Raw genomic sequence first — 15676 nt, 5'->3', positions numbered from 1 at the left:
CAGATGCTGAGCGAGCTGGGTCAAACTGACACGATGTCTCTTCTGGGTGTGCTCCGCTCTTGGCGTGGGGGCACACTGAGCTGAAAGTGAAGTGTTGGGTGTTTTTTTTTCCCACATCTGTAAGCAGCTTTTGTTAATAATATACCACCTTGGAAGGCTATGTGAATGCTTGTGTTCTATCTACTCTTGAGGACAGTTGCTACTAAGCAGTTGAGGTAGCTGCATTGGTGCAGATTTGTAAGCACAAACCACGGCAAGAAAGAGGTAAACCCTGATTAACCCAGTTGGTACAAATCCCCAATATGCCTTATTTTGGGTTTAATGACAGTACTTGGTTATCTACACTGACTTCTGAATCAGGACTATTTCTTGAGGAATTGGTTTACTTAGAGCATTTTTTCATCCTCCTATGTGGGACTTCGGCATACTTATCTGGGGTCAAACAAGTGCTAGGTCACATTAGGAAGCTAGAGATCTCCCTTTCCCTTTGACATAAAACTAGCCACATAATGCCACAGGATGCTGGATTTGAAATCTTTGTGCATTTAAGTTACAGAAAAGCTGCAATGTGGTTTGGTACTGAATTTTATCTAGACCAGGACTTCAGTAGGGGGAATAAGCAGGAGATGTTTTTAACTAATTCCCACATTTGGGGGAAGAATTTTTTATTTTGTAATGACCTGCTATCAAATGATCTGATACTTGAGGGTTGGGGGAGGTTGAAATCCTAGAATAATGAGCTTATCTGATCAGAGATGAAGGGCAGGAAAGAAGAAAATGGATGTAGTCAGTAGGGCACTTCTACTGGACTCCTCCATCTGGGTACAAAACAAGAAAGGTGTTTTTCCCTAGCATGAAACAGCCTGAGTCACCTGATCTTCCAGGTGTACTGTAAAGCTTCTCCTTGTGAGTGTGCAATCAAGCATTACCAGGACAGTTGAGCTGGGATTTTTGCTTGAGGCTGAGGTGAAATGAGAGTTCAAGTTTTGATCTGGCCTGCTAAATATGAGGTAGGATGCTGTGTGTGGTGTGGTGGGAGGAGAATCGCTACTGCTTTGATTAACAAAGGAGGCACTGCAAAGCAAAAATTATTTGTTTTAAAATTTATGTTGGGAGCTTAGAGGGTCTTCTTTTGTGTGGAGCTTTTAAGTAAAAGATAAATACATGGTTTGTATCAGGAGTACTGCCTGGTTATTGCTAATAGAAGTAGAAATTGGAAGCTTTCCCTGAGAGTTTTCAAAGTATAAATATGTAAAGGGATGTATTGAACAATCGTAAGCATATAGGACGGTCTCTGAGGTGGAAACCACCAACTGCTGTGGAATCTAAGCCTTCATTAAAAATAAATTATTTATAGCCTTCACAGTGGCAAAAGATATATAAATGAAATATAACTAATATCGTAATCTCTAAATCTACAGAGACAGCTCCAGAGCTGCCGCTGCCACTGCCACTCATGGCAAAGGAGAGTAGATATGTCTGTTGCTATTTGGAATAGGGAGACCCTAAATAAATCTGTAGCAGCAGGCAACTGAATGGAAGCCAGGAGGTGAAGCTGATATTACCTTGCCATCTAAGCATGGGGATGGTGCGGTTTTCTGTGTTTTGAGGGCTGGTGAAAGAAAGGAGCAACATAAATCAATTAAGACCAGGACAAGAACTCATTTATTAATGGTGCAAGATTCATTGAATTTAAGTCAACGTAGTCAATTTTAGTAGAGTTCATCCAGCAAGAACCTGGGCCAAATATCAGTGCTTAGTCTGGCAACATTTTTTTCCTTGGGACAACTACTTCAGTTAATGCTGTGGTTATGTTTTCGGGCTGAAAAAAATCATCACGAGTAAATTAAAAAGTCCCTGGTGAATCATTTATTGCATGAAGGAGAACGTTGTGGACTTTAGTTTTTCAAAGGAAGGAACACATTAAGTATACACCTAACTTTGAAAAAATTAATCTGAGAATGGTAGCTGTGGAGGGAGAATGAACTGGAATCAACAGAGGTAAAAGTTGTAGGAAACATAACATATAGCAGCAATCTCCTTTTCAAGTGCGGGCCATGAAATTGCTAATAACATTCAAGGATTTTCTAAAATGGGTCAGCATCCCTGGCATGAGTGCAAGAGCATGGCACATGAGGCCATTTTGCTCAGCATGCCACCACCCACTTGGGCTCTGGGCAGCTGCTGCCAGCCACAGAGCCTGGGCTACTCACAGTAGGGAGCTAGGAGGCTGCAAGCCCTGCTGCAAGCAGCCTGACCTCCTTGGCTGGCAGCAGCTACCCAGAGCCTAGGCCAACCTCTTCCCAGAGGCGGAACTGCACTGTGGGCGGGATCGGGGTGGGCTCAGCTGCACGGGGTGGACTGCGCAGCCCAGGCAGCGCTGGAAAGGGCAGGCTCAGGTGTATGGGGCAGGCAGTGGCCCAGGTGGTGCTGGAGGGGTGGGTACGAGGGCGGAGGCTAAGGTGAACTTTGGGGTGACTATAGCCCTGCCCCCCTAGATCTCCCTCCTAGCACTGCCCCTGTGCACCAGGCTTTGTGCCAGTGGTGGCTGCATACATACCCCTCTGGGCAGATGGCAGGGGAGGGGCCTGAGGCACTACAGCCCGAGGCCCCTCCCCCACCATCCGCTTTTAGGTGCTCATGCAGTTGCTACCAGCACGGAACTGGTGCCAGAGCTTCAGATCTCCAGCATCAGCTCCGTACCGACAGCAACTGCGCACACACCTGACAGCAGATGGCGGGGGAGGGGCCTGAGGCAGCACACACATGCATGCCTCCAGGTGGCTGGCAGTGGAGGAGCCGGAGTGGCACTGCCCCAGCCCCTTTCCCACCCTGCACCCCCTGTGCCTGAGAGCAGATGGTGGGGGAGGGGCCTGGGGTTGCACTGCCTCAGGCCCCTCCCCCTTCACTCAGAGGGGTGCGTGCAGGCACTGCTGGCACAACGCCCAGCTGAGGCTCTGGAGCCCAGTGCACAGGGGCAGTGCTGGGGGGGGCTATAGCCACCCCAAAATTCGCCTTAGCCCCCCTGGTCTCCATAGCCATCCTTCCACCACTTTTCTCCCCTTTTTCTCTTCCCTTTTCCTCTCTTCTCTTTTTTCTTTCTCTCCTTTTTTCTTTTCCTTTTCTCTCTCTCTCTCTCTCTCTCTCTTCTTTTTCTCTCCTATCTTTCTCTTTTTTTATCTGATCACAACATGCTTAACAAAAACAGTACACAACAACAGAGGTAGTATATGAAGTTTTACTTATTGTCACCTGGTTTAGATTTTCTAGAAAACCTGGAATTTACTGAAAAAAGCAACATTTATGATTATTAACTATATTAATATAGGGTGTGTCCTGCTGTATACCCTCGCCCTAGTTTTGTTTTTCTGGCATTCTGGCACGTTCCAAGGTAGACATCATAGTTTTTTCGGCACTCTGGCCTAAAATGTTGCCTACCCCGTTTCCTGTACATAATCTGATCAGGGAAAGCAATAAGGGGGCATTTTACTTTTATTTCTGCTGTCATTTGACTGAAAGTCCAAAAAAAGAATTTAAAATTACAGTCATTATAATACAAGCCTACTGTATGTAGGCATATTATTTGGATGTTGAGGAGATTATACAATATATGTATCCTTCAAACAAGTCATTTGATTGGCAGTCTGCAAATGCATACATTTTATTAGGTAAGGTATTTAAAAATTAGTGCAAAACAGGTTTTACAGTAGAAAGTAGATATATAACTGAGCAGAAATACCCATCTTATAGAGAATACGTGCTGATCGGCTGACTTTTGTTAGTCTGAAATGTCAACCCTATCATTGCCTTTACATTAATATTTAAGCTATTTTAAGTAAAAGTAGGTAGCAAAGAAGAAAAGATGGTTCATTATGGATCATTTGAGAATATCTCCTGTCAGAGTGGGTAAAAATTTAAGATTTGCCATTTAAAAATGTATTTTTTTTTCTTTTTAAAAACAATCCTATTCAAATTTAATTGAATTTGTGACAACCTATATTAAGGTCTAAACTTTCAATTACATATTAATCTTAATGAAAAGTACTTGTGTAGTACATGTTTACTAGTGAAGGTTTAAGGAAAGTCAAACCACAAACCTTCTCTAAGTCCCAGGCTAAGCACCTATGATCAAGAGTTCACTGAATTGCTACAGCAGCTTTTGACAGCAGTGGCCTCTTTTGCAGGTGCACAATGAATATTTTCTTTTCAGTTTATTTAGCGAGGGCCAGTTTTTATGGCTAGTTCATTCAAAATTTAGAAACAGATTGGGAAATGGAAAAAGCAGGAAACATTGTTTTCCTCTTCTAGTCTTAGGAATATAAAAAATGAGGTGAGAGGGGATGAAATCTACCACTTCTAAAATCTGGAAGACTATGGAGACAGAAAAAAGCTATTTAGTTTTCCAACTATTTAGAACTTAGTTCTAAATTCTAAATGTTATTTGATAAACTTTTTCCTTATATAGCTAGCAACTGAAAGGTAGTTTTATTTAAGTAATAAAACCAGTTGAAAATGCTGTTTTAGTGCCTCTTAATTTAATTCTAATTCCATTCCAAAGCAGTTTGACCAAACTCATGAGCAGAAATATGCATCATTTAGTAAATAAGGAATATAATTTTCTAGTTTCTAATATATAAACATAAAAAATTAAGGATCTGAAGAAACATATGTAATGGTACATAATAGCATAAATACATGTGTATAGAGATGTCTTCCTAGTTTGCAACAAAAAGTACCATATTTAGTGAAAAGGCTGTAATTAGTTGCAAATCAGCTTGTTTTAATCATTACCAACTGATGAAAATCAACCTTTCTTTAGGAAAATAACAAACAGTACAGATGCAAAACAAGATTAAGATAGATTTTAATCAGAGTTGCCTGCTTACTGATTTAAACTGTGATTAAAATCGGTGATTTAATCCACTCTGATTTTAACTAAATCTATGATGGCTATATTAGAACAATCACCTTACTGGAATACCTGAACGTACTTTTGACTGGTAGTATAGATGGGACCCAACTGTGATGTTATTGTGCCCTTGAAGTATGCTGCTACTCTGGTTTCTACTAACAGTTAAAATCCATTTAAGTCGTATGTAGGCTATAGTACAGAGCTGTTTTTCTTTTCAGGGTGCCACCTCATTCTAATTAGGTTGCTCCCTGCATTGAGCTCAGTGTAGTGTAGATGACATTTACTTGTAGTGGATTTATAATCGGTTTTGATGCAACGATTTCGGTATTGTTTATAATCTGTGATTTACCTGGAAAGGCCAGTACATATTCAGGTTTCCTTAGACTGGTGGCAGGCTGTCTTAGTGACACTAAAGTTAATTCTGCAAAAATCATAAAACCAAGACTTGGATGATACAGTTCAGTGCATGGCTGGGCAGATGGTATTGCCAGCAGGGCTTTGGCTGCTTCGGGCATGGGATGTTGTTCCAAGAAGAAGGATTTCTAAGAAGGGATGAAAACACCTGATGAAGAGAGGGAAGAACATTTTCAGACGGACTTCCTAACCTGGGGAGCAGAGCTTTATACTAGGTTCACTGAGGGGGATGGAGACCAAAGCCCAGAGGTAAGTGGGGAAGTGGGCATCCTAAAGGAAGCACAAGCAGGAGTGGGCAGCAGAGAAGGCATTCTCATTTTTCCTGAGAAAGTGAGGCAATTGGTTAGTTACTTCAGAAGTCTGTACACAAAGGGACAAAACCTGGGAAACAAGCAGGATGAATTGGAAATTCTTAACAGACTTGGTGGGGAAGCTCAAATAATTTTAGTGCTGTCATGGATGGCTACAAAATGTTGAAGAAGAACAGGCAGGGGAGAAGAAGAGAATTTGTGCCTTATGTAAAAGAGCTGAACCATTGCTCAGAGCTCTAGCATAAAACTGGAAAGAGGCCTGTTGAAAGTCTCTGAGTTAGGGTTGGAGGGGAGAGCAACAAGGGTGACATCATGGTGGATGTCTGCTATAGACCACCAGACGAGGAGGAAGTGGTGAATAAGGCTCTCTTCAAACAACTAGCAGAACATTTCTGATCACAGGCCCTGGTTCTCATGGGGGGACTTCTTCAATCACTGTGACATCTGCTGTGAGGGCAATACAGCAGTGCACAGGAAATCCCAGAAGTTTTTGGAGAGTGTGGGGGACAGCTTCCTGGTACAATTATTGGAGAAGCCAACTTGGGGCTATGCTGTTCTTGACCTGCTGCTCACAAACCAGGAAGAACTGGTGGGGAATGTTCAAGGGGATAGAAACTTGGGAAGCAGTGACTACTTGAGTTCATGATCCTGAGGAAAGGAAGAAAGGTTCATGATCCTGAGGATAGGAAAAAAGGAGAGCAGCAGAGTAAGGACTCCAGACTTCAGAAAAGCAGCTTTTGACTCACTGAGGCAACAGATGGGCAGGATCCTCTGGGAGGCCAGTCTGAAGAGAAAAGGATTCCAGGTCAGCTGGTTGTATTTTAAAGAAACCTTACTGGCCACATCCACATAAGCATGGATGTTTGTTTCCCCAGGGACAAGAACCAATGTCACGCCTTGTGGCACATGGCAAGTTAACCCGAGTTGGGTAGGGAAGGCTGGGGCTAGCCCCAGCAGCCTTACCTGGGGCCCTGTGTAGCAGCAGTGATCCTGTCACTTGGAACCTAGCTGAGCATGGCTGCTCACACCGTTTCGGGCAGCACACACTGCCCCTGCATACACCGCCCCCCCCCTTCTATTTATTTATTTTTTTGCATGGGTCTTTCTGACCCTGGGGTCAACCCCCCCTCCCCACCCCCACCCCTTGCCTGCACTATTACCTTACAGTGCAGAGAACACTTGAATATGTGATATGTAGCACTGCAGGTGTGTCTAGGGCACCACGTGCCACACAGCCATGCTTGTTTACATGGCCATTGAGGGCATAGGAGCAAACTATCCTGATGTGCAGGAAAACTACCAAATATGGCAGAAGACCAGCTTGGCTTAGCAGGGAAATCTTCAGTGAGCTAAAACACAAACAAGAACCTTACAAGAAGTGGAAACTTGGACAAATGAGTATAAGAGTATTGTTCAGGAATGCAGGGATGAAATTGGGAAGGCCAAAGCACAATTGGAGTTGCAGCTAGCAGGTGATGTGAAAGGCAACAATAAGGGTTTCTATAAGGATTTCAGCAATAAGATTAGGGAAAGTATGGGTCCCTTACTGAATGGGGAGGCAGCCTAGTGACAGAGAATGTGGAAAAGGCTGAAGTACTCAATGCCTTTTTCACCTCAGTCTTCACAGACAAAGTCAGCTCCCAGACTGCTACACCTATCAGCATAGTTTGGGGAGATGATCAGTCATCAGTGGCAAAAGAACAGGTTAGGAACTGTTTAGAAAATCCAGATGTGTACAAGTCCAAGGGTCTAGACGTGATGCACCCAAGGGTGCTGAGGGAATTGGCTGATTTGATTGCAGTCTCTGGCCATCTTTGAAAATGCATGTCAGTTGGGAGAGGTCCCAGATGATTGTAAAAGGGCAAATATAGTGTCCATCTTCAAGAAAGGAAGGAGGAGGATCTGAGGAACCACAGACGGGTCAGCCTCACCTCAGTCCCCGGGAAAATCATGGAGCAGGTCCTCAAGAAAGCCATTTCTAAGCACTTAAAAAAGAAGAAGGTGATTTGGAGCAGTCAGCATGGATTTACCAAGGGCATTTTATGCCTGACCAACCTCATTGCCTTTTATGATGAGATAGCTGGCTTTGTGGAAGCAGGAAGAGCAGTGGATATAATATCCTTGAATTTAGCAAGGCTTATGATACAGTCTGCCACAATTTTTGCAAGCAAGCTAAAGAAGTATGGATTGGATGACTGGACTGTAAGGTGGATAGAAAACAGGCTGGATTGTTGGGCTCAACGGTAGTAATCAGTGGTTTAAAGTCTAGTTGGCAGTCGGTATTAAGTGGAGTGCCCCAGGGGTGTGTCCTGGGGCTAGTTTTCTTCAGTATCTTCATCAATGCCCCAAAGATGGCATAGAGTGCACCCTCAGCAAGTTTGCAGTTGACACCAAACTGGGAGGAGTAGTAGATATGCTGAATGTTAGGGTTAGGATTCAGAGAGACTTTGACAAATTGGAAGACTGGACCAAAAGAAATTTCATGAGGTTCAACAAGGACAAGTGCCAAGTCCTGCACTTAGGATAGAACAATCCCATGCACAGGTACAAGCTGGGGGCTGACTGGGTGGGCAGCAGCTCTGCAGAAAAAGACCCTGGAGGTTACAGCAGACAATAAGCTGAATATGAGTCAGCAGTATGCCTTGTTGCGAAGAAGGCTAATGGCATACTGGGCTGCATTAGTAGGAGTGTTGTGAACAGATTGAGGGAAGTAATTCTTCCCCTCCTATATGTCACTGGCGAGGCAACATCTGGTGTAGTGTGTCCTGCTTTGGGTCCCCCACTATTGAAACGATTTGGACAAATTGGAGAGAGTCCAGCAGAGGACAACAAAATTGTTGGCATCTGGGGAACTTGACTTATGGGGAGAGGCTGAGGGAAACCTCTGTCCTTGGAGATTTTTAAGACCTGGCTAAATAAAGCCTTGGCTGGGATGAGATGGTTGGAGATGGTCCTACTTTAAGCAGGGGGTTGGATTAGATGACCTCCTGAGGTCCTTTCCAACCCTTATTTTCTATGATAGCTGTCACAAACACAGACTTGAAACAGCAGCCATTACTTTTTCTGTTTGCCTTTATTTTCCTACTTGTTATGGCTATCAGAGAGCATAATTAGGGGTGTAATCATAACTTTTGCTGAAGTACAGGTTATATTTCTGATTTAATTACGTATCCTGTGTTCTGATTTTTGCTGCATGCTGATCCCTTGGCATTTTTCTAATGCTTCAAGGATATACAGTCTGCAAATGATGCTCCATTATGTATTGTTTTGAGAAACTGATTTAGGAAACCTCTCTGTAACACTGCTTATTTTATAAGGGTTGTACTTCCTTTAGGGAGAAGTGCTGATATCAAGATGAAAAACCAGATACCTCTCATTCTCCTAGCTTGTGGCTCCTTTAATCCTATCACAAACATGCACATGCGTTTATTTGAGCTTGCCAGAGATCACCTCCATCAAACAGGTCAGTATGGTGAAGTTAATGTGCATCTTTTGGGGGTGGGATATACTTTGTTATAAGGGATTGGATTGAGGGTGTGCGCGCTGTCATTTTAAAACTTGCTCATCTTTAAAAGTATTTTTATTGCTAATTGAGATGTTGATTACACATTTCATGGCACACTGAATACAGAAATTCTATCATTGTTACCTCTTTTTGAGTCTAATTGCACAAAATGGAGATTTTATAACAAGGTGTTCACACAATTGCATTTAAAGTTTGGGAACAGTTTTAAGATTAGATTTTCAGGGGAAAACTGCCGCAGCTGAACCTGGTAAAAGCATGCCCTTAACTTCTTTGGAGCAGTGAAAAGACATTTATGTTGAAATGTCATGATTTTATGATGATGGTGTAATTTAATATGAAGAAGTGGTACAGTTTGAAGTTTTGACTGTCAGGTGAAACGGGGGAAAATATATTTGTTATTCATTATGAGCTAGGACTTTCCTCCTCTAGCATATTCTAAACAACAGAAAGGAGCTCAAAAGAATTAGATCACAGCAAGCTGGAAAGTAAGAGCAACAAAGGAAAACACCAAGTGGCCTAGCAGCATCAAGTACCCAAAAGAAGCAAAAATCTAAAGCAGCACAAAGGATCATATTCTACATTTGATTAATTCTTTAATTCCGGAGTCACTTCTTTCATGGACATCAAGCTGGCATCTGAAATAAATAACAACAAAAAGTCCTTCTACAGGTACATGGGGAACAAGAAAAAAAAAAGGTCCACTGTGTGATCCCTACTAAATATGGAGGGGCAGCCCACAGTTGATTCCCAAGAAAAGGCAGAGCTCCTAAATGAATACTTCACATCGGTATTCCAGAAAGCTAACAGGAGCTGTGCACCTGTCCAGAGGCCCAGGGAACATGGGGAAGCCAACAGACATCATGAAGTCAGTCCTGACCAGGTGAGAGTCCTTAGAACAATTGAACGTTTTCAAGTCTGCAGGGCCAGATGACCTGCTACATCCAAGAGCCCTGAGAGAACTGGCTGAAATCATAGCAGGGCCTTTGGCGAAGATATTCAAAAAGTCATGGAACTTGAGGGTGGTCCCAGATGAGTGGAAGAGGGCCAATGTGATGCTCATCTTTAAGAAAGGGACGACCCTGCAAGCTGTAGACTGGTCAGTCTAACTTTGATACTAGGAAAAACTTTTGAAAAAATTGTTAAGGAGGCCATCAATCACAAGCTTATAACTGTAAGGGTATTCAGAAACAACCAGCACAGCTTTGTGGTGGGTAGTTCATGCCTGACAAACCTGGTGTCCTTTTATGACCAGGTAACTAACCAGCTAGACAAGGGACATGAGGTAGTGTAGCAAGAAACCTTTTTTTTCCTTGACCCCCCCCCCACAGTAAAGCCCCTTTTGCAGTATTTGCCCCCTTTTCGGGATGCTTTCTCTTTTCTACCTCTTCTTCCTTCCTCCCTCTTCTTCTTTTATTATATTATTATTACTTTTATAGAATATAAGGTGTACTTGTAATAAAAATATAATTTGTAGATGCTATTATGGGTATAAAATAGTATTCTGCATCAGTATGTCCCCCCACACTGTATTTGGTCTATTTGTTGTATGTGCCATGGCATTTCACCCTTTTATGTTTTATATTCTATGCTTTTTAACTTTGTAACAAATGTACTTTAAGTTTAAAAGTAAGTTGTACCATGTAACAATGTTAGCAAAGGCGGGAGGGAATCAAATCGAGGTTTCTCTGTATTGAGCAGGTCCCTGAATGAATCATGACTGATTGTGTAACACAGTAGCTAGCCAGGAAAACAAGTTAGCCAGCAGCAATTAACACCTATGAAACCACAGACTAACAAGAGGAAAGGATCAATACAGAGCTAGGAACTCCCTGAAACTTCACTGTTAAAGGTACAGAAACCCCAGTTTAAACTAATAAATGCCAAAGACCGACTCTTGGGACTGAATACCACCTCTCCTCCCCCGATCAAGTGCTCCCAGAGCCCTAATAATCACAGCAGCGAATTAATCAAACTTTATCAACAGACTCCCGAGATTGCACGTACCTGCAGACGTGACCTCTGGGGCTGATAGCTGCCACCTAGCAACCACCAAGAGGGATGTCCCACGAGGTCAACGACCCCTGGATTGAGCAAGCCCGAAAATTGAGGAGTCATCAAAGTCTGCCAGAGAGGGATAAAAGGCAGCGAAGAATGACCCCCAATGGCGCCCTCTTTGACCTGACCAGCACCCTGCCTACCCAGCCAGAAGGACCAGCTAGCAACCCCCTTCTGAAGCAACATCGCACTGAAAGAAGCCTCTACTGGCTATCGACAGCGGACTTCAGCGCTTGGGGATAGGTATATTTTGACACCAGTGCTTAGTGTTCATAGCTAGTTACTGTGAGTATGTGTGTGTTTGAGGGGATCAGCCCCAAGGTTTATGATCTGACTTTTGCATCTGTCTAATAAACTAGAATTTTATGACGATCCTGCAAGTTCGTCCTTTGTAGCCAACAGTAGATATAATTTACTTAGACTTCGGTAAGGCCTTTGATCTGTCTCCCATTAAATTATCTCAATTAAACTGGAGGGTACTGGCCTGGACCAGCCTACAGTGAAGTCGGTGGATAACTGACTTAGAGGCCGGTCCCAGCAAGTTGTAATCAATGGGACGGCCTCATTCTGGAGGGCTGTCTAGTGGTGTCCCACACGTATCGGTGCTTGGACCCATGCTTTTTAACATATTTATTAATGACTTGGATACAGGGGTGGAATGCTCTATGATTAAATTTACGGACGATACCAAGCTGTGGGAAAATGGGGCATACCAGAGGACAGGATCCAGGATGACCTTGACAAACTGATTCTATGGGCTGATTGAAATCAGATATGGTTCAACAGGGAAAAGTGCCAGGTCCTTCATCTGGGTAGGAAGAACCTTCACCACAATTACAAGATAGGTGTGCTGCCTGGCACAGCATCTGAACGGGACCTGGGGGTTACAATCGACCAGAAGTTGAACATGAGCCAACAGTGTGAGAAATTTGCCAGCAGGGCAAATAGAACTCTGGCGTGTATCAGCTGATGTGTTGCCAATAGATCCAGGGAGGTGCTTCTCCCTCTACTCAGCATTGGTGAGGCCTCAACTGGAGTATTGTGTCCAGTTTCGGGCACTGCACTTAAAGAAGGATGTGGATAAGCTTGAGAGGGTACAGAAAAGGGCCACCCACATGATTAAGGGCTGGAGGATAGGTCATGTGAGGAGAGACTCTGGGAGCTGGGCTTGTTCAGTCCAGGTAAGAGGAGGCTAAGAGGTGACTTGGTAGCTGCCTACAAGTATGTCAGCGGGGAACACCAAGATCTGGGGGAGCAACTCTTCAGGAAGGCACCCCTTGGGAGGACAAGGAGCAGTGGTCACAAACTAATAGAGGGAAGATTTAGGCTGGACATAAGGAAGAATTGTCTGTTAGGGTAACTTGAACCTGGAACACACTCCTGGCAGAGATGGTGCAGTCACCATCCTTGGAGGTGTTCAAGAGGAGGCTGGATAAGCACCTCGTTGAGCTAGTTTGAGCTCATTAACCTCCTGCCTATGGCAGGGGACTGGACTTGATGATCTAACTGGTTGCTTCCGGTTCATTGATTCTGTGATTCCAGAAATTAGTTAGCAGCCATACCCTGCCTCAGACTTAAAGCAGATTGTTAAAGTCACAGTCTGGCCCAAATTTTAGGATAATAGGAAAGTAGGTTTGGAAGATACCTCAAGAGGTCATCTAGTCCAGCTCCCTGCTGAAGGCTGGATTCTGCGTCCCAGACTAAGTCATTCCGGATAAGTGCCTGTCCAGTCTGTTCTTGAAGATTTCCAGGGATGGAGATTCCACAACTTTATTTCTAGTGCTTTATCCCTAAGCTAATTTTTCTGTGCTGCAGCTTGAGGCTATTGGTCTTGGTCCTGTTCCTTGCAGCCACAGAAAAAAGTACATCTCCATCCTCTCTCTAATTTCCATTCAGGTATTCGAAGCCTGTTACCAAATCCCACTTCAGTCCTCTCATCTCCAGACTAAATAACCCTAGTTCTTTCAGTTTTCTTCATAAACCTTTCTTCCTAGGACCCTAATCATTTTCTGTAACTGTATACTGGCCTTTCTCCAAACTCTTTACATCCTTCTTGAAGTGAGGGGCCCAAAACTAAACATAGTACTCCAGGTGAGGCTTCACCAGTGCTGAATAGAATAAAAGATTTACTTCCCTTGATTTGCAGGTGGCACTCCTGTTAATACGGGGGTGGGCAAAATATGGTCAACAGGCTGAATTTAGCTCACCAGTTGATTTTTATCCAGCTCAGTCAGGCACCATAGGCAGTGACACTGTGTGGCAGGCCCTGGGCAAGTTGTGCTCAGGCCCCTGCCTCTGCTGGTTAGTGGCATGGGTGCTGGTTAGTGGCATGGGTGGCAACTGTGGGTCCAGTCTTTGTTGGTGTCACAGGGGACACTGGGTGGCAGCAGCCTGCCTGCCCACCTGACTAGCACTGCAAGGCAGCCTGGGAAATAGTCTGGCCCTCCCTAAGCCTATGGAGCTTGACTCCATCTCGCAGGCACCACAGGGGATGCTGGGTGGAAGCAGCCCCAGCCATCTGGCACCATGCAGCACCAGCAGAGGCAGGGGCCCAAAAGTGGCTCAGCAGGACCTGCCGTGTGCGCCAGATGGATGGGGCTGCTTCTGCCCAGCATCCCGCATGGCACCTGGGAGATGCATTCCAGCCCTTCAGGCCCTGGGTGAGCTGCGCTTGGTCCTGGCCCCTGCTGGAAGATGGTGCCTAGGGCCTGCAGGGCCAGACTGCATCTCCCAGGTGTCATGGGGGATGTTGGGCAGAAGCATCCCCATCCACCCTGCCCTGTGCAGCAGACCCTGGGCAAGCCATGCTCAGGCTGTGATAGCTCTGGTTGCTGCTGCCATGCAGTTCCGGACAGGTGGGCAAGGCTGCTTCCACCCAGTAGCTGCCAGGGCCTGAGCGTGGTTCATCTAGCCCCTGCCTGCGGGGAATGGAACCTGGTGACAGGCTTCTTCACTGTCCCATCCTGCCTTACCTTCGGGGCTCCTAGGAGCTGTGGGGGGTAGGGTGGGGTCATACGCACGTCAGCCCTTATGGAGGAGCAGGACTGTGCAGAGGCCTGCGGCCAGGTTCCGTTCCCTGCCCCCACCAGCTGTAGATTCTGCCAGCAGGTGCCAGCTGCAGGATCTGGATGTGGGGTGGGCAGGCTTGGGCCCAGGAGCATGCACATTTGTATGCGTGTATGTGAGCGTGGGTGGATGGGTGGGTGTGTGTGTTCAGCCTGCAACAGGTCACCAAAACTTAAGTGGCCCTCCAACTGAAATAATTGCCCACCCCTGTGTTAATACAGTTCAGCATGCTGTTGCCTTTTGTTGCAACAAGAGCACACTGTTGGCTCATATTCAGCTTATGGTCCACAAAATCCTCCAGGTCTTTCAGTGCAATATGGCAGTCCTAGCTAGTCATTCCCCAGTCTGCATCTGTGTATGCAGTTTTTCTGTCCCAAGTGCAGGACTTTACATTTGTCGTGGCTGAATTTCATTTGATTGACTGCAGACCATTTTTCTAGTCTATCCAGGTCATTCTGAATCCTAGTCCTACTCTCCAGAGTATTGGCAACTCCACCCAACTTGGTATCAGTTGCAGATATGCTAAGCATGCATTGTTACATGGTCTGATTCATTAGGGAAGATGTTAAAACAATACTGGACCCAGAGCAGACCCCTGGGGAGCCCAATTTGATCCCTCCTCCCAACTATACATGGAGCCATTGATGACTACTTGTTCAGCATGATGATCTATCCAGTTATGTATTCACTTTACAGTACTTTCACCTAGTCTGCATTTCTGTAGCTTGTTAATGAGAATGTCATGGGAGACCGTGTCAAAAGCTTTGTTAAATCAAGGTATGTCACATCCACATGCACATTTGTATATCATAGATTTTGTTAACAGTGTAACTTTGGAAGGTTGGAATGAAAGCTTTGCCTTGCAGAATGACTATGTTACCAATGCTTGGGTCATTGTTACTGTGTATAATGCACTTGCTTCGACTTTTTCATTGAATTAGTGTCAACATAGGTAAGTGAGTAACGCACACTGTACAGTAGATCTGTACAGATCTTTCTAAACAGACTTGCTTTATCACTGTAATGCTGATCACCTAAGTGTATCATATAATAATGGAAATTTTACCCCTGTCAACCCAGAAGGCTTGGTAGATAATTCTTTCAGACTTCAAGTATACTACTTGGGCTTTTTCTGTAGCACCATCATTCTGCTTTCTAAGTGCTTACCAAAAACCTCTTTGCTGTAGGAGTTTAAAAAATCTTCAATTTAATTTTTGCAATAAATTATGGCTGCTTATAGATGTAGGGGGGAAAAAAAGTGCTTTACTTTTAGCTTGGAGTGCCTCCACCCCAAGCACATGCCAGAAAGAGGCATCGCATTAGCTTGACCCAGCTCACCCAGTGTCTGTATAGATCATGCACATCAGCTGATTCAATCGGCTGGTAGATAAA

At 44.5% G+C, this 15676-nt stretch overlaps 1 protein-coding gene across 1 annotated transcript in view; it reads left to right on the top strand.

Annotated features, from left to right (window-relative positions):
• Window positions 1-15676, top strand: part of NMNAT3 (nicotinamide nucleotide adenylyltransferase 3) — a 53314-nt gene that overhangs the window by 734 nt on the left and 36904 nt on the right. The window contains exon 2 of the mRNA XM_006038987.3: window positions 8972-9100. Within this exon, the coding sequence (XP_006039049.1) occupies window positions 8972-9100 (129 nt within the window). The remainder of the gene's footprint in view (window positions 1-8971; window positions 9101-15676) is intronic.

This window comes from Alligator sinensis, unplaced genomic scaffold, assembly GCF_000455745.1.
Source record: "Alligator sinensis unplaced genomic scaffold, ASM45574v1 scaffold1808_1, whole genome shotgun sequence".
Lineage (NCBI taxonomy): Eukaryota > Metazoa > Chordata > Crocodylia > Alligatoridae > Alligator > Alligator sinensis.
Note: the sequence above shows the minus strand (reverse complement) of the source record. Positions and strands in the feature narration are given on the sequence as shown.